Source organism: Tamandua tetradactyla, chromosome X, assembly GCF_023851605.1.
Source record: "Tamandua tetradactyla isolate mTamTet1 chromosome X, mTamTet1.pri, whole genome shotgun sequence".
NCBI lineage: Eukaryota > Metazoa > Chordata > Mammalia > Pilosa > Myrmecophagidae > Tamandua > Tamandua tetradactyla.
Genome location: NC_135353.1, coordinates 116,125,044 through 116,147,320, shown reverse-complemented (window position 1 = coordinate 116,147,320; position 22,277 = coordinate 116,125,044). Strand labels below are relative to the sequence as shown.

Sequence of the window (22,277 nt, the reverse complement as noted above, 5' to 3'; positions counted from 1 at the left end):
TATATGAGTCCTGAATTGGACAATGAACTCCTGAAGGGTAGGGAGGATATCTTATCCATTTATCCCCAGAACCTAGCACAGGATCTGGCATCAGCAGGAACTCAATATATGCTTGCTGAACGAAAAGGATGAAAAATGGTATGAGTGAGTGAATACAGAAAGAGAATAAATGAGTAAATGAATATATTAATATATGGCTGAGTAAATGATTAATGAATGAATAATGAGTTAGTGCCTGAACAAGTGAACAAATGAAAAGTGCCTGTGCCAGTGACTGAATTTCCACCTTTGTGTCTTTGTTTAAACCCAATTGGAAGACCTTCTGCCCTGCTCTCCACCCATCCAAACTGCACACAACAGTGTTAACCTTTAGATTACAAGAAAGAAAAAACACACTCTGGTTATTAATGGGGTTTTATTAAAGCATTTACAGGGAAATAAAGAAGACAAAAACAGCTACCAAGGCAGCCTCACACAAGAAAAGAAACTTGAAAATGGTTGAGATCCAAAGCAGTTCTAGAGCCTGGCTTATTTTGTCACCCCCTCAACTGCAGGCATCTGTTGCTCCCTTTTCTAGTGCTTCCCAAAATGGTGACTCAACTACTTTCTGGTTCTATTTCTACCACTCCTACTGTTACCACCTAACTTCTTTCTGTTTCCCTCCTTGCTAGCTCATGGCCCTTGCTACCCCACATCTTTCAAGAGTCCTGGTTCCAGCAGCTTCATGCCTCTTGCAGTTTCAGTTCCTATAATCCAGGGATTCTCTGCATGATAGCTTCTGCATGCTTTGTAACTTCTGCTGCCTTTTAGATTCCTGTTGCCTTGCTGCCATGTGGTCCCAGCTATCTGTGGCTCTTGAAGAATCGTAGCTTCTGCTGCCTCATGGATCTTGTTTATTCAGGCCTCTTGCTGCTTCATGGATTTCACATATTCAGAGTTTTGTCTTATGGTTTTTGTGCCCTCATGGCTGATGCTACAATGTGGCTTCTTTTGCTTCATGGCTTTTTGTCCTTTTGGCCCACTGTTGCCTTCTACTTCTACTTCAGAAGAGGACATTTCTGCTACCTATGCCCTCACAATTTCATGATACAAATGTCTCATGACATATACTTACGGTTTTTGCAGCTCTTTGTCACTTCAGATTCTGGCCACCCCTCATCCACCACTTCCGCCTCACTAAACTCTAGTTGTTTGCTTTCTCTGAATGTCTTTCACTTGGCCTCCTAAAAGAGGATCTGATTGTTTTGTGCTTTTGCCATTAGATACAGGCCACCACCTGAGAGGCGAGCTGGCCAGCCTAGACTTTCAGCTGCTGGAGAGGGATACTATCCCAATCTAACATCTGTGGCCAGGACTGTGAGGTCACATGGTAGAGGATGAAAACTTACGCTTAAGAAATCTCTTAGAGGGGCTGTGGGCATGGCAGGCTTACTGAGGGTTTTCAGAAGGAGGCACTGTAATTGGCAAGCATCTTGTTTGGACTGTTCAACACATCAACTTTCAAGGCCCCTACCTTCTTTCTGACCACCTCTGTCTGTCCTGGTCTGTGATGGGATGTGTCTAGGCTCTAGAGGTGATGTGGAAAGGGAATTTAGATTTCAGCGCTGGCTTCACCACTTCCTAGCAACTGGATCTTGGGCAAGTTCCTTCCCCTCTGAGAGCTTCAGTAGGGGGATGGACAGTCTTTAAGTTCCCTTATAGGCTTAAGATTCAGGGCATCTCTTTGTCATTGTATGAGGGATAATAAGTCTTGCCTGGGATAGCCCTCAGAAACATCTCTTGAGGTAGGATAGAAGGGGTGGAGTCCTGGCCTGGAAGAGCCTAACTGCACAGAGGTACTTAGCCAAGATTTATTGACCTGGATGAATGAATCAACGGCTCGGGGAGGGAGGAGCACACAGAGAATGCTTAACCAACTTGATGGTGAAATTCCAGTTGTTGAGGAGGCTAATTCTGATTCGGAAATGGTCAAGGAAGGATTAAGAGAGGGTAGAAATACTGGATATTAATGGATATTCATTCTATACTCAGTCACCTTCCACATCCAATAATCAGTCACCAAGTACAGTTTATCACCTTTGCTTAACAGCTCATTCCTTCTCACTTTTTCATTCCTATGCTCTTGCCCTATAGCAGGCCTCATGGTCTTTTGCAGTAGTTTCCTAACTAACCTTCATTCCCTCCTTCACAAATGCATTCATTCATGCATCCACTCACTCAAAAACTATGGAGTGCCTGTTATGTGTCAGGCACCGTGCTTATTGCTGGGGATAAACGCTTAGCAAGATGCTTTTAGCTTGCTTATTCAAAGACAAAATAAGTAAAAAATAAAGTATTTGAGGTTGAGGGACTGGGAAACTACAGGCATAGAAGGATATAGCACAAGCATCTAATCCAATCCATTTCCACACTGGCTTGTCAGAAAGATAACATGAATTCCTTGGCTGGGACCTAAGACCCTACTCAAATTTGGTCCCTACCTGTCCAGCTTCATTTCTAGGTGCTTTCCTCCTCACCCAGCAAACTAAGCTTTGGTATTCCTAGATTGCTTTGCTGTTTCTTGCCTTCAGGCCTTTGTCCATACTGTTTCCACTACCTGGAAATTCCTTCAACTATCTTCACTTGGCCAATTCTTAATAGTCCCTCAAAATTCAGAACAGGTGTCACTCCCTGGACTACAAGATGCCTTCCCTGAATCTACCTTTTTCTGTGCTGCTGTGATATCACTAGTCATATTGTATGTCTCCCTGTGATGTCATCAACTATGAATTTTCTCCTTAATTAGACTGAGTTCCTTAAAAACAGGATAAAGATTTGACCCATCTTTGTGTTCCTAGAGTGCAACACTGTAACTACCAGAGAGCAAAGTGCTCCATTAACGGTAGATACTCTTCTGAGTACTCAACTCCCTAGACCAATGCTACAAGTGTCCACAATGATTCAACCTAAAGTCTTCCAAGAGGATCTTGAGATTCTACTTGCATCCAGCTTGCTTTTGGAAACATACAGCAGTGGGTGCCCTCCTGAGTACCTTGTTGCCTCAAGAAGATAGGAGGCAGTGTGGAACAATGGCAAAGAGCCCTGAGCCAAGCACTCAAGAGATCTGAGCTTAAGTCTAGGCTCTGCCACTGAATCATTGGAATTTTGGACAAGTCATCTCACCTCCCTGATCTCAACTTTTCTCTAGGCTCCTTTGTAGCACTTTTTGCTCCTGTGTGCCAGTGCTTTAGCCCAAGGCATCTCATGTAATCCTTTCTACTCTGGGAGGTAGAAATTAGTTTATCCAGATTATTACCCACACCCACTGAATCAGATTTCTAGGGGCGAACCAGAGGAGTTTATTTAAAAGCTAGACATTCTCTGGATGTAGGGGTGTGGCAGAGGACTGCCACTTTTCATTATAAGTCCTTCTTTACTTTTTTTTTAAACCCTATATATACATACTTTGATTTTTAGAAAGGCAAAGGAGTTTCACAAGTGGTTCTGACACACAGCCTAGGTTGACAGCCACATTTATAGTGGAGAAAGGAGTAGACTGAATCAGAGGACCTGGGTTCAAATACAAGCTGTTATCTGTCAACTGGACCGCTTTTGCTTGACTCACTCAGCCTTTTGGGGCCTGTTTCCTCATCTCGAAAGTGGGGAGAATAGCAATGGCTCCTACTATAGATGAGAAGCTGAGGTTCAGAGGCGAAATAAATTGCCCAAGTTTCTACAGACAGGATTCGAACCAGGCCTGATTCCCAGGTTGTACTCTTACACATTATTTCAGCATTCCCCAATGTACGGTATATGTACCACTAGCAGTATGTGATTTTTTTGAATTAGTTAAACACAAACAAATTAAATTTCTTTAATAGCTATGCTTTTTAATATGTATTAGAAAAACACACAATTAGCATACCAAACCTGCGATTTCATGGATATCACCGCTTAGGATGAAATTAAAGTATATAGACAATGCTAGACCTAAGATGACCTCAAGAAAAATGAGTAAATAATACAGTTGGGCAATTTGGAAGTATCTATTAAAAACAAAAGTGCAAATATCCTATGTCTCCATGAATTCCAATTCTAGGTATCAACCCTAGGTAAACTTTCACACACGTACTTTTACACACACACTTATACACATGCATAAGGATGCTCCATGTAGCACTTTGTAATAGCAACAACTGACAAGTCTTAATGTCTGTCAAAAAAAAACTGAGTAAGTAAAATGTGGCAGTCATATGGTGGCAAACAGCAATTACAAAGAATAAACTGAATCTAAATTTAGCAACAAGCAGACCTCAAAACATTGTTAAGAAAGTAAATTGCAGAAAATTCAATATAACATTTACATTAAACACAAGTATTTGCAATGAATTCATAAATGTATATAAACGTTTTAAGGGCTAGATGGGTGTACAACAAAGAAAATAGCAGATAAGAGTGGCTGAGAGGAAAGGAATCAGAGTTGGAAGTGGTGGTTGAAGGGGGCTAGTTTTATGACAGTCTAATTTCTTAAAAGGACAATAAATTCATGCATTATTTGGACAATTAGAATTGATCCAACTTTTAAAAAACAAAAAAGTAAAATGTAGATTAGGATAAGACAAATATCTGACAGTGTACATGAATGAGTAAAGTCTGAATTCATTGCACCAGATTTTGCTGCATCTCCACAGCCTCTACAACTAACAAAGTCTGTTCCCTAAAGGAAACTCACGTTAGGCTGGGATGTGGCCCAGGCTACCTCTCCCCTACTTCCTTATAACTCAGATTGGGGCCCAGGTACCTGGTCATCACACATGATTGAAAATATACGCTTCCTTAGGCCCTCACTTACCAGGTAAACCCCATTAGTGCCCTGGGATTTCCCCAGCAACTAGGGCAGGGCACCCTAGATTTGGAGGCCCCTTCTGTCCCTAATAGCCAGTGTCCCTAACAGCCAGGATCAGAAGTCCACAGGGATCCAGATATGAGGCAGTTATATTCTGAAGGGTCGGCACCTGGTGGGCTCCAAGCAGGGATAAGGCCTCCAGTGAGGAACTTGACATCATTATATCCTATGAGGTAGGTAATATCATTAGCCTCATTTTACAGATGAGGAAACTGAGGCACAGAAAGGTCAACTGACTTGCCCAAGGTCAAACAACAAGTAAGTGATCAAAATGGGACTAGAACCCATAACTGTCCCCAGAGACCATGCTCTGCTCCTAGTGCCTGACTAAATCCTACCAATTTGTCAAGGTCCAGGTCAAATGTGACCTTCTCTAGGAAGCCTGGAGGGGCTCTTCCTCTTCAAAAAGTCAAGTACCTATACATATGACAGTGAACTAACCACAGTAATTTGTGAATCCATTCCATCTCCTTACTAGTAAGGAAGAGATCACATCTGATTCAGCTCTGTATTTGTAGCATAGAGTCTGATAAACAGTGGGTGTTCGGTACGTATTTGATGAATACAGGAATGAATGAGTGAGTGAATGAATGAGGGCAGTTTCAGGTGACTGCCTAAGACTCCTATGAGGTCCTGAGCACCTATGCCCATATCTGGGGTTCTGTTCACCTAAGCTTTCTTGGAATCAAATTCAGCCTAGGCTTCTTCTAAAACAGGTCTCCATTATCTTTATTAGTTTGCAAACACACCCACATGCACACGTGCTTACACACACATACATACCCCAACACAGTGGGCAAGGGGCCCAAGGGAACCATGATTATGGGTGATGGGGGTAGGGATGGACAGATGGCCCTGTTCAGCACAGTTCAGGTGAGCTTAGCACCTCCTTCCAGAGGCCAGGATGATCCCTGTAGCTTAGGAATTTTTGTTCCAGAGCTAACATCACCTCAGTTCCTCTTCATGCTTGATAGCAGTGCATAAATCCCTTGACTATACCAAAGAGGGCCAGGACATTGGGGAAGGTTGGGAGTCAAATAGCCAGAGATTGGGGGAGGGGAAGCTTAGGAATCCAGGCGGGGTAGGAGGTCAGAACTAATGCTACTGCTCATTGGGGTTGGGGTTGGCATCTGGGTACTTGGTGAGGTCGAAGGTCAGGACTTTGCTGATCACACAGTCCCCTTGCTGAAGGAGGAGGGAGAAAAAGAAAAATAAAATTGTAAGGAGAGAGTTAAGAGGGTCTAGCACCTCAGGACTGGGGGTCTCGAACCCTCCTCCCTACATACCTGCCTAAAGCCCAGGCAGTGGTTCTCTCTGGGTGGCACAGGATGTACTCAGTCCCATGTGCTCTCTCTCCCTGCCTATCTCTGCACACTTCTCCTTTTCTGCAACATCTGGCTGCCTCTGCCTGGCCTTTCCACCTGTCCCCAAATGCAATGGCCCTGCCCAGCTGTGCTGGCCTAGCCTAGCCTCCAGGATAGGGCTCCAACAAGCCCAGATGGCCATTCAAGACCTCATTCCCTACGCTCCCCTGCCCCCTACCCCTTTTCCCCTCTACTGCAGCCTTCCTTTCCTGCCCTGGGGAGTCAGGCAGGAAGTGGGGCTGGTTCCTGAGCCAGTCCTGCCCTACCTCGGGATAGACTCCAATGAGACTCTCAGCCTTGGTATAGAATTCCTCCTTGAGAGAGATGACGATGGCCTGGAAGTTGCAAGTTGACTGCTCCTTGATATAATTTGCCACCTGTGGGAAGGGCCACCAGGTACTTAGCAAGGATCAAGCCTTAACAGTCTCTTGTGCATTCCAGTAAGAACCAGGAGGCAGAGGGGATGAGGGACTAGGTTGAGGGTGGGGACAACAGAGCCTGAGAGGAGTCCACTGACAGCACCACAGCGTGGATGCCCCTTGGCCTAGCCTCCCGGGCACAGACAGCAGGCAGAACAACTAGGTATCACTCAGGAGTTGCTCTCTGAAACCCAGCCCCAACCTGGGGGTCTCCCTCCTGGGACTTCACCTTTCTCACACTCACCTTGCCAATGTTGGTATTATCCAGGGCAGCATCGATCTCATCCAGGACGAAGAAGGGGGCTGGCTTGTAGCTGAGAGAAAACCAATAGATGAAATGATGCTGAGGGCAGGGGCCAAGACGGGGTGGAGCAGCAGCCCCAGGCCCCATCAAACAGACCAGCTTCCCCTCCACTTCTTCAGAGACTAAACGTAGGTTTTAATGTTGCCTGAGCCCCTAAAGGCTAATAAATCAACCCAGCCTTGTGCTCCAGAATCCTGCAGAAGAACCAAGAGAAGACATGGTCCTCTCAGGGAGTTTCCAGGATGGCTGGAGAGAAAGCTCTCCTAGGTTCTAGTCATAATGACGAAGGTGTCCTAGAGATCTACCACCCATTGCATTGCACACACTGTTTTACTTCTTTGCCCCCACACATGTTGCATCCTCTGCCAAGAAAGCCTGCTGGTCAACTTGGCAAACTTTTTATTCATCCTGTATTTTCTCCTGTTCAGGTGACAGACCTGATCTTGACCTCATTCCCTGGCCACCCAAATCCTGCCCCAGATTGGGTTGGGTGGCCCTCCTCTAAACATCCATGGTACCCATGCTCACCTTGGTAGCAATACTTAGCAAACTATTTATATGTTTGTTTAGATTGTGAGCTCCTCAAGGACAGAGACCATGTCTGACTCATCTGTGCCCCTAATACCCCACTGTGTCTGGAACAGAGTAGCCTTCAGGAAATGCTTTACTGAATGACGCTGCACAATCAAGCACTAAGTTGTGGGGGTCAGACAGAAGTACTATTGGCATTCAGGAGGGGAAGTTCAGGGCAGGTTGCAGTGGTCAAATAGGGCTTCTTATAGGAAGGGAAGGAAAATGAGGAGGCATGAAAGGGTGGAAGGTAACAGTCAAACTAGATTTTCATGGAAAGGGCTTATCAGAGAGCAACTACATAAGCAAAAGTGTGGAGGCAGAAATGAACAGATGCAAGGGCCAGTGAGGACATGCTGAGTAGATAAGGGTGGATGGGGAGGACAGGTCCAGGAAAATCAAGGCCAGTTACACTATAGTAGGGAAAAAAACAGGGATGAAATCCAAACTTCATCAGAGCATCATCACCTTTGAAGATCTCTTTATATCCTTGGGTCCAGAGCCTCTGGGTGGTCTCAGTTCAGCCTCTCCCAACAGCCCTGGGTGTGGGGGGGGGCGGGGGGGGTAAGCAACCTTACCTGTGAATGGCAAAGAGCAGAGCCAGAGCTGCCACTGTTTTCTCTCCCCCTGACAAGTTGTCCATAGGCCGGAAGCGTTTGCCAGGAGCCACACAGTTGTAGTTGATGCCATCCAAGTAGGGTTCCTCAGGGTTCTCAGGGCCCAGGAATGCCTGGGGAGATACAGGTGGGATAGCATATGGATTTCGGTCTGGAGAGGGATGGGGAGAGGAAGCCTGTAGACGGAAGGACGAGTGAGGATGGCAGAAGCTGGTTTGGTAAGAGGCTTCAGCCTACCTGGGCACTGCTGTTGCGGGACAGGGCCTTATAGATCTCATCAATGTTGGTGGCCACAGATTCAAAACAAGCATTGAAGCGGTCAAAACGTTCCTTCTTGATCTGTTCAAATGCCTGCTTGGCCTTCTTGGCTCGCTTTCGGGCTGCCTCAAATTCTGCCACAAGGGAAAGACACATGACCCCTCAGTGTCCTGGCTCTGCCAAGGCTGGGGAACATACCCTGGCAAGAATGATCTGCGTATGACAATCCACAAAGCAGGCACATCCCAAAGAGGGAGAAAGTCTGGAAAGAGTCCCAGGAAGGCTCAGTATCCAGTATGCTGATCATCCAGTGGGATGCACAGAAGACATCACATAGAGGAAAAAATACGGGCCTGAATCCACATCAACATGGACTTCTCCCTGGGCTCTACCAGCAACCAGCTGTGTGACCTTGCATAGGTTATTTCCCCTATCTAAACCACAACAGTTTTCTACTTTCTAAAAATAAGTGTAATAACCCCTACTGTTCAGCGCTCATGGAAGTATTAAATAAGAAAGCTTGCTAAAAACTAGAACTGTTGTGATGCTCAACAACAGGTCCTTGGCACACCTCCAGCCTCCTGCCCTCATCTGAGGCCTAAGTAGAAGGGGAAAGCTTACCATCTGAGGTCTCCTGGAACTTGTCTCGGACACTTTCCAGCTTTTCCATGGCCTTCATATTGGGGGCAGCAATACGCTGGAGTACACTCTGTTGCTCATTCAACTTCTGCTGCAGTGTGTTCATCTCCTGCTTAATTTCCTCCTCAGCCTGGGCATCCTGTAAGCCCCAGACCCAGCAACATCAAGAAGGGCCTGGCCCTTGAACCCAAGACAGGGTCTTCTTCCCCAGTTCAGCTCTTTCTACCATTTCTATTTCTACCATTCATGGAAATTACAGGGTGAAGCTGCTTTCTCATCTCTAACACTTCCCCAGACCCTGCCAACCTCTTTGTCTCTCAGGAGAAGCTGGTGGTACTGCACCTCTGGCTTTCAGCCCAGGCATATTCCTGAATGCCATCTCAGGGAGTCAGTGCCATCTCAGGGTGAGCTAGAGGCTCCCACCCAGACTGCTGTAGACTCCACTTACAGCTCTATAATGATTAAGGCAATGCATCTTTTCTGGTCAGATCACTACATCTCAGCAAGCACTTAAGTTTATTTTTGATTTTAGGCCTATGGATATCGTATTCACATGTCTGGGCTTGTACCTTTCTGCCACTTTTAGTCAATAAATGTTTACTGAATGCCAAGTACGTGCCAAGCACTGGGACTCCTCATAATCTGTGAGCAACGGTTCCTATGCTCAAAGGGCTCGTGGATCCAGCTGAACAATGATATAAGTAAACCATAAGAATACTGTACGATTAATGCTAAGGCAAAGACAAGCTGACAGTATTGGTTCAGCACACGAGAAGCTCACTTAACTCATACTTGGGGGCCAGGGAAAGCATCCAGGAATATGTCTAAGCTCAGGCCTATAAGATAAATGGGGGAGGACAGAGGGAAGGAACAGCATTCTAAGCAGATGGGAACATTACATGCAAAGGCCAGGGAGTTTTCTTATGGTTTGTTCAAAGAATTAAAAGCAATTCAGTCCCCCTGACGTTGGACACAACATCCAGGGTTGAGTCCCACTGGCAAGGCAGGACATGACTCCCAGGGATGAGTCTGGCCTTATCACTGTGGGATTGACAATGTTTTCACGATCAAAAGGAGGAAAAGAAATGCAACAAAATAAGGTAACAGTGGCTAAGAGAGTTCAAGTAGAGTCGAGAGGCTATTCTGGAGGCTACTCTTAGGCAACCTTCAGCTAGATATTGCTAATTGCCAGTTTGCCAAACCCCAACAAACATCATTTCTGTTAACCCTAAAGAACACCCAGGGCTCTATGTGAGATGCTACAAAAGTTGTACGTACTAGGTTTACTTTTCAGAAACCTAAAACCTTCAGATGGTTTCTAGGCCAGGTAAGCCCTGAAACCCAGAAGGGCCAGTCTCTCTAAGAACATCAACCAGTTCCATCCCCTAATCGAGTATCGTCAACACCCCCTTTTCAACACAAAAAAAGTTAGAAGAGGGCATAACCCAAATATCCCTACAGATTGGCAGAAGGATCAAAGCAGAAGGAGGAGTTATAACAGAGAAGTTAAGATTTAATACATGAGCATGACTACCGTCATTATATTCACATTTCTTTTTAGTCTCCAGTGTCTTGGAGCAGCTGGAAGGAAAAACACGAAATTATGAAACTGTTACCCATACTAAATGTTGAAATCTATTCTTTAACTACTTGTTAAAATGTACTTTGAAATTTACTGCTTTTTTGTATATATGTTATATTTCACAATTAGAAAATGTTAAAAAAGAAACAACTGAGTATGGCAACAGTAGCGATTGTGTGTACATGAATATGTATGCTGGGTGAGGGTACAGGAAGAGATAAGGCTAGTGAGACACGCTGAAGCTACATTACAAAGGACCTTATAGGTCTCGTTAAAAGGTTTCCTTCTGGAGGGAAATGAGGTACCACTGAATGGTTTCAAGCATAGGAAGGACATGAACAGATTCATATTTTAGACAAGCTGTTCTGAAGATGTCTATGTACAGCTATGGAGTGGTCTCTAGGATATCTTAAGCGAAAGGTACAAAATACTATGTCATCATCTTCCTGAGAATGGGGTAGAGGAAGTGTGAATATTTTTATATACATATGTATTCTTAAAGTAAAAAAAGGATAATCGAAAAACTAATTGAAATAGTTACCCATAAAGGCAGGCAGGTATACCACAATGAAAAACCTGGCTGGCCTTGGTCCCAAATCCTAGGGAAGCAATTTCTGAATATTTGGCACTTCCTGTCATAGGCATGCCTTTTGTTCTTCAAGGTGGGCCTAGGACCACACCTAGCCACAACAGAAAGATCAACCAGGTGATCAGGGGGTTGTGGCTTTAAGTCACACATCAGCCCACCTCCTAAAGCTGGGGAAGGGGGCTACAGATTGAGTTCAACCATGTGGACGTTGACTCTATCAATCATGCCTATGTAATGAGATCTCATATAAACTTGGGACATTTGAAACTCCTAGGAGCTTCCATTATTGAAAAAATAGATCTCCTCTGTCTGGAAGGTGACAAGTTCTGACTCCATGTGGAGAGGACATAGAAGCTTACATGTGAGAGTCTTTCAGACCTCATCCTATCTGTCTGTTCTTTTGGCTTCTTCTTATGTGCATCCTGTTAGGATAATAAAACTATAATCGAAAGCTTATCATTTTCAGTGAGTTCTTTGAGTTGTTCTACTAACAAGTTCTTGAACCTGAAGGGGTGGGGAGGGACCCCAAATTTGTAGCCAGCTGGTCAAAAGTAAGAGTGGTTAAGGGCTGTCCTTAACTTTCAGAGTCTGGCCTAACTCCAGGTGAAGTGAGAATTAAATTGGGTTGAGTTACTGCAATATTTGCAGTTGGTGTCAGAAGCTGTTGCTGGAAGGTGCTGACTGAACCTTGATAGCCTACACAATTGGGAACAAGGGAGGTGAAGGGGACAGGAATGGAATCTTGACTTTTCATTATGTACTTTGTTTTACATTTTTAGTTTTAGAACCTGTAATGATTTTACATAACTATAAAACAAAACTAAATTAAAAGGCTGAAACCACTGAGTAAAAAATTGGTGGGGAAAGGGATATTCACAAGATGCCAAAGAATCACCTGAAAGATTACTCACTAATTACAAACGTAAAAGTGTACACGTACAGTTGAGCAACTTGGCAATTAACACCTTAACTAAGGGATCAAACTTAGCATCACTAATAGTGGGATATCTTGACATTCTATGCCCACTGGCACGATGAAATATAAAGTGCACAGCATCTGTGTTCTTGCCAAAAAGATACTTAACCCAGATCTATCAAGCCTCTAGATTAGACCAAATTTCCTATTTATAGGAAATACAAGACTGGAAGAACAAGTTAAACAATACTCTAAGGAAACTAACATATCCATAATGTGGGACATTCTACAAGACAAGTCACATGGACCTTTCAGCAGATCAATGTCATGAAAATAAAAGGTGAGGAGACTGTTTCAGATTAAGAGGAGCTAAAGAGATAAAACAACTAAAAGCTATACATGAATCTTGACTGGATCCTAATTCCATATCAAAAAACTACAAAACAATACTGGAACGAGGAACATTTGAATATGGACTGGATATTAGATATTATGAAATTACTATTAATTTTCTTATTTGTAATATGGAATTGTTATCATGTAGGATAATTCCTTCTTAGGAGATGCACACAGAGTATTTAGGATTAAAGTATCATGATATCTGCACCTTCCTTCAAGTGGTTCAGAAAAAAAGTGTGTATGAAGTAGAGAGGAGTGGGGAGGGAGAGAGACAAGAGAAATGAAAGGCAAAGCCAATGTGGTAAAATATTCATTGCTGAATCTAAGGTAAAGGGTATATATGAGTGACCACTACACTTTCAATTTTTCTGTACATTTGAAAAATTAATGAATGACAGTTGTAAAAACAATCTACATGCTAAAAACTGAAAACAAATCAATGAAACCTAACTATGTTTCAAGTTGGTTAAACACTCAGAAACGTAGAAATGTGACTAACATGCCCAGTGAGACATGAGCTTAATGACAAAAAGAACCTAAAAGACATCTTAAAGAGTAATCAATACTCAAATTATTAGGCATAACATCATATTGTGGTTTTCAAACTATTATGTATGAGTAGGATAAAGTAAATATGTCATTATGTTAATGTTGGTAGGAACTATGATTTTCAGCAAGAATAACTGGAGGTTTAAATGTGAAATCAATGACATTAAACTGTGAAAATTAATTACTTCAATAGGAAGATCAGTATGAACTCATGATGTAGTTTTCTTTCAAGATAAAAAAATGTATTTCACAGCCCAGGCTACTCACATTCTGGAAGCACTGACCAACCCAGTAGTGATAAGCACTCCATAGTCCAGATAGTAGTCACTAAATAAGAGCATTTCCCACTTTAAAAAGTCAAAGCTTCTAGGAGAAATGGCTAATTCCAGGTCTGGGGCAGGAAATGCAGAGGAAGAGCCTGGACTATTTGGTCATATCAGAAAGCAAGGAAAATATCAAAGAATACAAAGGCTGTGTCAATGGTTCAGAAGCCAACTTGAATAAGTTCCCATTGGCCAAAGTCGGAAGGATTGAGCACCAAAGATAATAACCACAAGAGACTGAAACACACCAAAATCCCCAAGTCCATAAATGAGATGAAAACAACTCAGTGGAAAAATCTTGATAATGCCAAGGAGCCAACTCATTATTTTATAACCTGGAAAATAAAAGGGAAAGAATCAAGCATATATCCTGCCTTTTCTATACAACCAGTACCACAGGGTAACCAAATAATTGATTGGAGGAAGTCTTTCTATATAATCGTAGCTAAAAAACAATGAAATGATAGAATAAAAACATCACCATTTTGCAACCCCTAATGATTGATCACTGCAGCTGCTAAAGGCACAAAGAGCCATAACTAAACATTATGTATCTGTATATGGAAGTAATGTCACAAAACTAGATCAAAACAAAGCAAAGAAACTTGAATCTGAGCAAGCTTCTAGATCTGCACTGTCTAATACTGTAGGCAGTAGCTACATGTGGTTATTAGACATGTGAAATGTGGCTAGCACAACTGAGGAACTAAACTTTTAATTTTATTTAATTAAAAACTCATATCACAAAATGTCCATCAACAGAAGAATGGCTAAACAAACTGTGGTATATACATACGATGGAATATTATGCAACTTTAAGACAGGATAAACTTATGAAGCATGTAATAACATGGATGGACCTAGAGAACATTATGCTGAGTGAGTCCAGCCAAAAACTAAAGGACAAATACTGTATGGTCCCACTGATGTGAACGGACATTCGAGAATAAACTTGGAATATGTCATTGGTAACAGAGTCCAGCAGGAGTTAGAAACAGGGTAAGATAATGGGTAATTGGAGCTGAAGGGATACAGACTGTGCAACAGGACTAGATACAAAAACTCAAAAATGGACAGCACAATAATACCTAATTGTAAAGTAATCATGTTAAAACACCGAATGAAGCTGCATCTGAGCTATAAGTTTTTTTTTTTTACTATTATTATTACTTTTATTTCTTTTCTCTATATTAACATTTTATATCTTTTTCTGTTGTGTTGCTAGTTCTTCTAAACCGATGCAAATGTACTAAGAAACGATGATCATGCATCTATGTGATGATGTTAAGAATTACTGATTGCATATGTAGAATGGTATGATTTCTAAATGTTGGGTTAATTTCTTTTTTTCCGTTAATTAATAAAAAAAAATAAAAATTAATAAAAAACAAAAAAACAAAACAAAACAAAAAAACTCATATCAATTCCGATTTAGGAAACCTTTCTAAATATATTTAGAACAGCTTGGGTATGTGGGCTTCTTTTTTTCAACCATAAAGTTTTATGAAATCTAAATACAGATCAATCTTTTAGTCTCCGGTATCTTAGAGCACCTAGAAGTAAAAACCTAAAACTGTGGAATTGTAACACACACCAAACTCTGAAATCTGTTCTACATCAAATTGTTGCAATGTTTTGAAATATGAAATGTTCATATGTTATTTTTCACAAAAAAGAAAAAAGCTGATTGTAATAAATACAGATCATATCTTTCTGACGAAAATTTTGAGACAAATTAAGATACTCTAAGTATAAAATACATACTGGATTTTGAAGACTTAGTATAAGAAAACTATTAAATACTTTGGCATAATTTTTCTATTGTTTACATGTTAAAATGATACTCTTTTGGACATTGGGGTTAAACAAAATATAGTATCAAAGTTAATTTCTTCTCTTTAAAATGTGGCTACTAGAAAATTACACACGAGGCATACCATAATCTCTAATGAATAACACTGATACAGGAACAATAGGGGATAACGGAACTATTTTGCTTGTTTTTTTTGGAGGACATTTTAAATATCACAGGGATACAATCAGTCAAGTACAGAATGTGGAAAGTCCTACAGGAGACATGACCCAATTTCTTCAACAACAAAAAACATATAAAGAAAACTAAAAACAGATAGCAAGAGCACCTACAGATTAAACGAGACTCAAAAGACCTATCAATCAATCAATACATCTAGCAATCACCCATCCATCATCCATTTTTCTACCTACCTACCTTATTTGGCTCTCAGTTCAAGGAAGCAAATTGTGGGAATGCCTGTGTATGACATTAGGGAAACTTAATATCATAATGCTAATCATGATATTAAGGAATTATTATTTTTAGTGTGATAATGGTAGTAAAATTTCTTAAAGAATCCTTATCTCTTTTAGAGATAGAGTGTAAAATTTTACAAGTGAAATGATATGATGTCCAGAATTTATTTTAAAATAATCTAGTAAGGAGGGGAAAGGAGTGTGTGTATAGGTGTAGGGGTGAGATGACACAAGCTGATTAGTGAGAGCTACATGAAAAAGCATTGTTAATGTTTTACTATCACATATGGAATCTTCTTTAATAACCTAAAAATGACACAAATCAACCTGAAGTATTTCTCACTGGCAAGGGCAGGGACAATTTGAGTGTCAAGAAGAAAAATGCCTCTGGGAGACTGAAACATATCAAATTCATTTAAATACATACATTGATAATGAATGCAAAAAAATATTGGTTAACCCTAAGAGTTATTAGGGCAACCAACTCATTACTCTGAAAACTGGCAAATAAAAGAATTAAGAATTTAGCCTACATTTCCTGTACTAACTGTATTTCAAGAGAAGTAAACAGATGATATGGGAAAGTTATTCTATTTAGAATTCCAACTAATAAATGGAAGAAGAATAAGAGAATTAGAAATATACCATTTTGCATAGCCTAACAGAGCTAGGCAATGATCACCAACAGCTGCTAAAACCAATTCATGAAAGGCTGATACTTATAAAGGATGGACCAAACTAACAACACTTGAACTCAGTGATCATGGTTGCCTTTTTGAACTTTTTATTATATAAATATACAAAATACAGAGGATAATATAACAAATCCCCAATGTACCCATTACTCAACTTCAACCATTATCAACCCGTGGCCAATACTGTGCCATCTATATCCTCAACTCCCTCCCTATACTCAAATTATTTTAAATAAAAATACCAGACATATAAGTTCGTCTCTAAGTATGTCAGCACATACTCTACAACAGGGTTTCTGAATCTCAGCACTACTGACATTTGGGGATGATGATCCACTGTTTTGTTTTGTTTGGGGGGAGGGTTGTCTTGAGCACTGTAGGATGTTCAGCAGCATCCCTAGAATCTAACCACTAATACTCCCTACCCCAGTTATGACAGTCAAAAATGCCTCCAGACAATAAAGACTGATTTGGTATAATTTAGGAGTGCCTACAGTGTACAATGATGGTGATTAAATGTACAAATTAAAAAATACTTCTGCATGAGGTAGAATAAAGGAATGTCAACATTGCAGGGTGTTGAAAATAGATGGTCACTCTTATTTTAAAATGAATGCCTAATTTAACTTGTATGGTCAGTTTAATTGAATACCATAAGTACATGGGTAGTGCAGGAGATTCTGTGGATTTGTCCAGGTTACTGTGGTCCCCGATAAATCCCAGAGTGATTTATTTATTTATTTATCATTATTTATATATTTATTTATTCTTTATTAACAAGTATTTGCAAAGTTTCCTTGGGGGAATGGGGAGAAAGGGGGAAAAATTCAACTTCTCCATTTGGAGAATTCCAGATATTCTTGTAAGCAGTGGGGGCAATGAAATCAATAGGCCGAGCCCTCAATCTTGGAGTTCACCTCTATGAAACTTAACCCTGCAAAGGACAGGCTAAGCCTACTTAGAATTAGGCCTAAGAGGGTGTGTGGGTGGTTCAGTGGTAGAATGCTCACCTTGCATGCGGGAGACCTGGGTTTGATTCCCGGACCATGCACCCCCCCACCCCCCCACAAAGAAATGAGGCCTAAGAGTCACCCTCAGAGAAACTCATTTGTTGCTCAGATGTGGCCTCTCTCTCTAAGCCCATGTGACAAGCGAACTCACCGCACTCCCTCCCTCTACATGGGACATGACTCTCAGGGCTATAAACTTCCCTACAATGTGGGACAGAAATCCTGGGATGAGCTGAAACTCAGCATCAAGGGATTGAGAAATCTTCTCGACCAAAAGTGGGAAGACAGAAATGAGACAAAATAAAATGTCAGTGGCTGAGAGATTTCAAACAGAGTTAAGAGGTTATTCTGGAGGTTATTCTTATGCATTATATAGATATTCCCTTTTCAGTTTATGGTGTATTAGAGTGGCTAGAAGGAAGTACCTGAAACTGTAAAGCTGTATTCCAGTAGTCAAGTTTCTTGAAGATGATTGTATAGTGATATAACTTTTACAATGTGACTGTGTGATAGTGAAAATCTTGTGTCTGATGCTCCTTTTATCTACTATATGGACAGATGAGTGAAAAATACGGATAAAAAATAAACAATAGGGGAATAAAGGTTAAAATAAATTGAGTAGATTGAAATACTAGTGGTCAATGAGAGGGAGGGGTAAGGTATGGTATGTATGAGGTTTTTTTTTCTTTTTATTTCTTTTGCTGGAGAGATAAAAATGTTCAAAAAAATGGTCATGGTGATGAATACACAACTATGTGATGATATTGTGAGCCATTGATTGTACACCATGTATAGAATGCTCGTATGTTAAGGTTTATAATAAAACATTAAAAAAAAATAATGTCACATAATCAGCCATGTTCAGAATGCAGAAAATTCTGTGGACAAATGACCCAGTGTTTTCCATAAAGAAATGGGAAGAAAGAAATAAAGAGTGAAGAAAAAATGTTATAGACTAGAACAGATAAACTATTTGTAACAGGTGGACTTGAATCCTGATTTAAACATACAAACTGTTAACAAAAAAGATATTTATAGGATTTTTTGGGAAATCTTAGTATTAATTGAATATTAGATGATATTACGGAGTTATTGTTAAATTTTTAGAGATGATATTGTGGTTCTGGTTTTTAAAACAAGAATCTTCATATTCTAGAGATATAAACTGGATGAAATAAGACTGAATTTGCTTTAAACAGTCCAATGGAGGTAGGAAGTAGAAGAAAGATTGACCATAGGTTGCTAATTGTTGAAGCTGCGTAATGGGTACCTGGGGTTCATCATATTCTGTTTACTTCTATGTTTGAAATTTCCTAAAACAGAAAGTTAGAACCAGTCAGGGTCTGCTGGCTATAATGATGAGGCATGGATTAGAAAGCACTGGAAACTATTTAGGAGGCTCTGGCAGTAATAGTCTATGTGAGAGATGAAAGTAGCCTGAACTAAAGAAGCAGTAGAAATAGGAAGAAGTAGAATTCAACAGATATTTAAGAGGTAGAATCCACAGGGCTTCATAATTTATTTATTATGTGAAGTGAAAGAAGGAGGAGGTAAGGTCTTGTTTCAGCATGTGATTTGCAGTGAGGAGATGAGGCAGATTTGGGGAGAAAGACTGGGGCTGAGGTACCTGTGAAGCCAGGAGAATGAAAAAGATACAGGAGGTATGATACAGGAGTGCTAAACAAGAAAAGTGTACCCAGAACAGAGCCCTGAGGAACATTTTGGGGTCTAACATATTCACTGTACAGGAAGCCTACTCTCTACCTATCTGTGATTAGATGTGTACATACATGGAAGATTCCCCTGGCAGTAGACAGGGACATGAGTAACTGGGAGTTGGGGATGGGTGGGGGTTGTGCATATGTCTGTGTATATGTATGGGGGAGAAGTGGGGCAGCAATTCTGGATCACAACTCAATCGTCCCTCCCTTGCCAGCTCTCCCCCTCTTTCCCTCCATGGTCTCCAAAGGGCCCTGAGTGGGCTGACCCTGTCTGGAGAGCTGGGAAGATATCCCCAACCCCCTGCAGCTGATCCTCACCTTCAGATCCTCACACAGGTCGCCGTAGTCAATCTCAATGAGAGCCTCTCGTGCATAGATACTGGACGTTCTCTGGGAACCACTCACTGAATCCTCCCCCTGAGAACTACCCTGCAATGGCAAGCGGGAGAGTCTTAATGGAGGAGACTGGCCATGAGGGTGCCCCCCAAAAGGCTGGGGGCATTTGCAGCTTTCAATGTCTGTGAGAAAGCACCTTGCTAGAAAGCAGAAGGAACAGCAGTTTTGAAGGTAGAAAGACTTGAGTTCAAAATTGAACTCTACCATTTACTTATGATTGATCCTGGGCAAGTTATGCTCTTTGATTCTGAATTTCCTCATTTTTAATATAGAGCAATGTCTGCCCAGCAAGGCTATAATTAGGATTAGGGGTAAGCATATCGTGTGTTACCTTGATGCCCCGCACATTTCTAGGGTTCAAAATATTTTACTTAATTAAACTGAAAGGCTATTTAGGAAGGGGGAGGGAGAAAGACACAGGGGGTACTGAGATACATGATTAGGTCTAAGATACATGCAAACCTCCTCACAAGTAACGTTTCCTACCTCCTCACTACCAATTTTCACTTCTAATGGATAAAATGCCTTGGCACCCCTGTTGGGAAGTGTCCGTCCCATTCCTGCAGCTAAGCTTCTTCACCTCTGCATTGCTGATGTCCCTTACCCCACTTTCTCCCAGCTGAGTCCCTCGGTGCAGCTAAGTATCATCCCTCAGGTTCCCCAGCTGCCTGTCTTCCTTTACTCTTAGCTAATGCCCCTCAATTCCCACTCCTACTGATATCCATCACCCACTGAAGCTAATATATCTCAAGTTCCTAAAGTTAATGAACGACTTTATCCTCCTGGCTCACACCCTTCACCACCCACTGGCACCCAGCCCTATCAATTCAACTTCCCTCTCACACCAAGACTATTACTACCTTTCACCTCACCTGCCTTCACCTCACTTTGTTTCATCTCCCCTGCATCCTTCCTAGGTCTTTCTCCAGCCCCTACTTTCTCTCTCTCGCCTGCCCCTCCAGGCCACTGTCATTCCCTATCCTTGATTAATGTTGTTCACAGCTTACTCCTATCACCAGAAATAATACTCACTTCTTCCTGACTTATATCATCCATGGTGCCTTTAGATAGGGGTAACTTGATGTCCTGCATCTTGCAGGCCTGTAGCAGGTTATGGCGGTCACTGCGCTTCTGTTCAAGCTTGGTCTCAATGGCTGTCACCTCCTTCTGTAAATGGGTCATTTCCCTAAGAAGGTCCAGGGAACAAGGTGAGACTCAAATCCAACAGGCTGCCTCCTCTATTTACTCCCTCTCAATCCAGAACGGAATGCACTTACTTATTGGCACCTCCCAGTTTCTTACGAATCTCCTCCATCTCATGATTCTTGTCATTCACTTCTGACTTCTTGGCCAGGTGCTGATTCTTCAGGTCTTGTAGCTGGGCCATAGTCTCATCTATAATCTTCATGTGTCTTTGCTCCTCCTGGTTGCAACAGGGGCAACAAGACAGAAAGTGAAGGTTTTCTCCATTTCACCTTGGGATCTTCTCTCCCTGCCTCCACTCTTTCCACTAGGCAATTTGTTGGAGCTCTCTTCAATGAACTCACAAACCCCCACTCACCCCTCACGCTTCTTTTATCTTTTTATAAAGTATTTGGTTACCTTCCCCTCACCAGTTATACAAGTGGCCTGCTGTAGAAAAGCTGAAAGCATGGTATAAAGCAGGAAAAAAATCACTCATAATCCCAATAGCCAGAGATAACAGATTAACATTTGAGCATATTTCCTCCTAGTTAGACAACTTTGCATAGTTGATACTAGATTGTGATTAAAACTCTATATTCTGATTTAATGTTATATTTGAGCATTTTCCACACCAAAAATTTTGTTATAAGCAGTATAACATTAATGTTTTAAAAAATCCACTCAAACAAAACTGTTTATTCTCTATGAGTAGTACATATATGAATGCAAAAATAAGTAAAGACAAAAAAGTCTGGAAGAATACACACTAAACTGGGATTACCTCTGGGAAGAGTAAAGGGACTAGGACTGAGAGTGGTCAGGCAATGGCGATTGCAGCCATATTGTTTTGATTTTTTTCATGGGCAGGCACTGGGAATTGAACCCGGGTCTCTGGCATGTTTTGATTTTTTTTTTTTTTTTTGGCATGGGCAGGCACCAGGAATTGAACCCAGGTCTCTGGCACGGCAGGTGAGAACTCTGCCTGCTGAGCCACTGTGGCCCGCTCTGTTTTGATTTTTTAAAAGAATATTTTGCCTTCATTTTGATGGTAAATAGTCACATATAAGGGACATAATATCTGCGAATTACTCTCAAATACTTTGTAAAGAATAAGCATATATATATAGAGAGAAAATGAAAAAGCAAATGTGGCAAAACATTAATGACTGATAAATCTTGGCGAAAGGTATATGAGAGTTCTTTGAACTATTTTTGCAACTTTTCTGCTAAAATTAAAATTATTTCAAATAAACAGTATTTTTCTGGGTCATCTAGATGTCCATTCCTGCCCCAGGATTTTATTGCCTAACCTGCATTTAAGATTCCATGATATCAAAGGGTACTACTTTAATATTCAGGAGTTAATGAAAAACAAACAAACATACGGTCAAATGTAAAAGTCAAAGTATATATTCGACCAAACCACTACAGGAGGGTGTACCATAAGGAATAAGGGTTTCATAGTAATTTAAAGAGAAAAGATGAGGGAAAATTGAATCACTGCACAACACACTGTGGAACAAGCATACTAAACTCAAAAGAAGTAAGCTGTAGCAGTCAGTAGTACAGTTGCACTGTGAAAAAA

At 41.3% G+C, this 22,277-nt stretch overlaps 1 protein-coding gene across 3 annotated transcripts in view; it reads right to left on the bottom strand.

The window, feature by feature from the left end:
- Positions 1 to 3,373: 3,373 nt before the first annotated feature.
- SMC1A (structural maintenance of chromosomes 1A) overlaps positions 3,374 to 22,277 on the bottom strand; it is a 36,929-nt gene continuing 18,025 nt past the window's right edge. The window contains exons 17-25 of one of the 3 annotated variants that reach the window (XM_077145358.1): positions 20,785 to 20,930; positions 20,540 to 20,693; positions 19,430 to 19,540; positions 9,039 to 9,195; positions 8,397 to 8,551; positions 8,121 to 8,272; positions 6,913 to 6,982; positions 6,516 to 6,626; positions 3,376 to 6,070 (exon numbers count right to left, since the gene is read on the bottom strand). In XM_077145358.1, the coding sequence (XP_077001473.1) occupies positions 5,987 to 6,070; positions 6,516 to 6,626; positions 6,913 to 6,982; positions 8,121 to 8,272; positions 8,397 to 8,551; positions 9,039 to 9,195; positions 19,430 to 19,540; positions 20,540 to 20,693; positions 20,785 to 20,930 (1,140 nt within the window). In that variant the 3' untranslated portion in view covers positions 3,376 to 5,986. Of the gene's footprint in view, positions 6,071 to 6,515; positions 6,627 to 6,912; positions 6,983 to 8,120; positions 8,273 to 8,396; positions 8,552 to 9,038; positions 9,196 to 19,429; positions 19,541 to 20,539; positions 20,694 to 20,784; positions 20,931 to 22,277 lie in introns of all 3 variants that reach the window. The other 2 variants (XM_077145357.1, XM_077145359.1) reach the window with 2 other exon arrangements.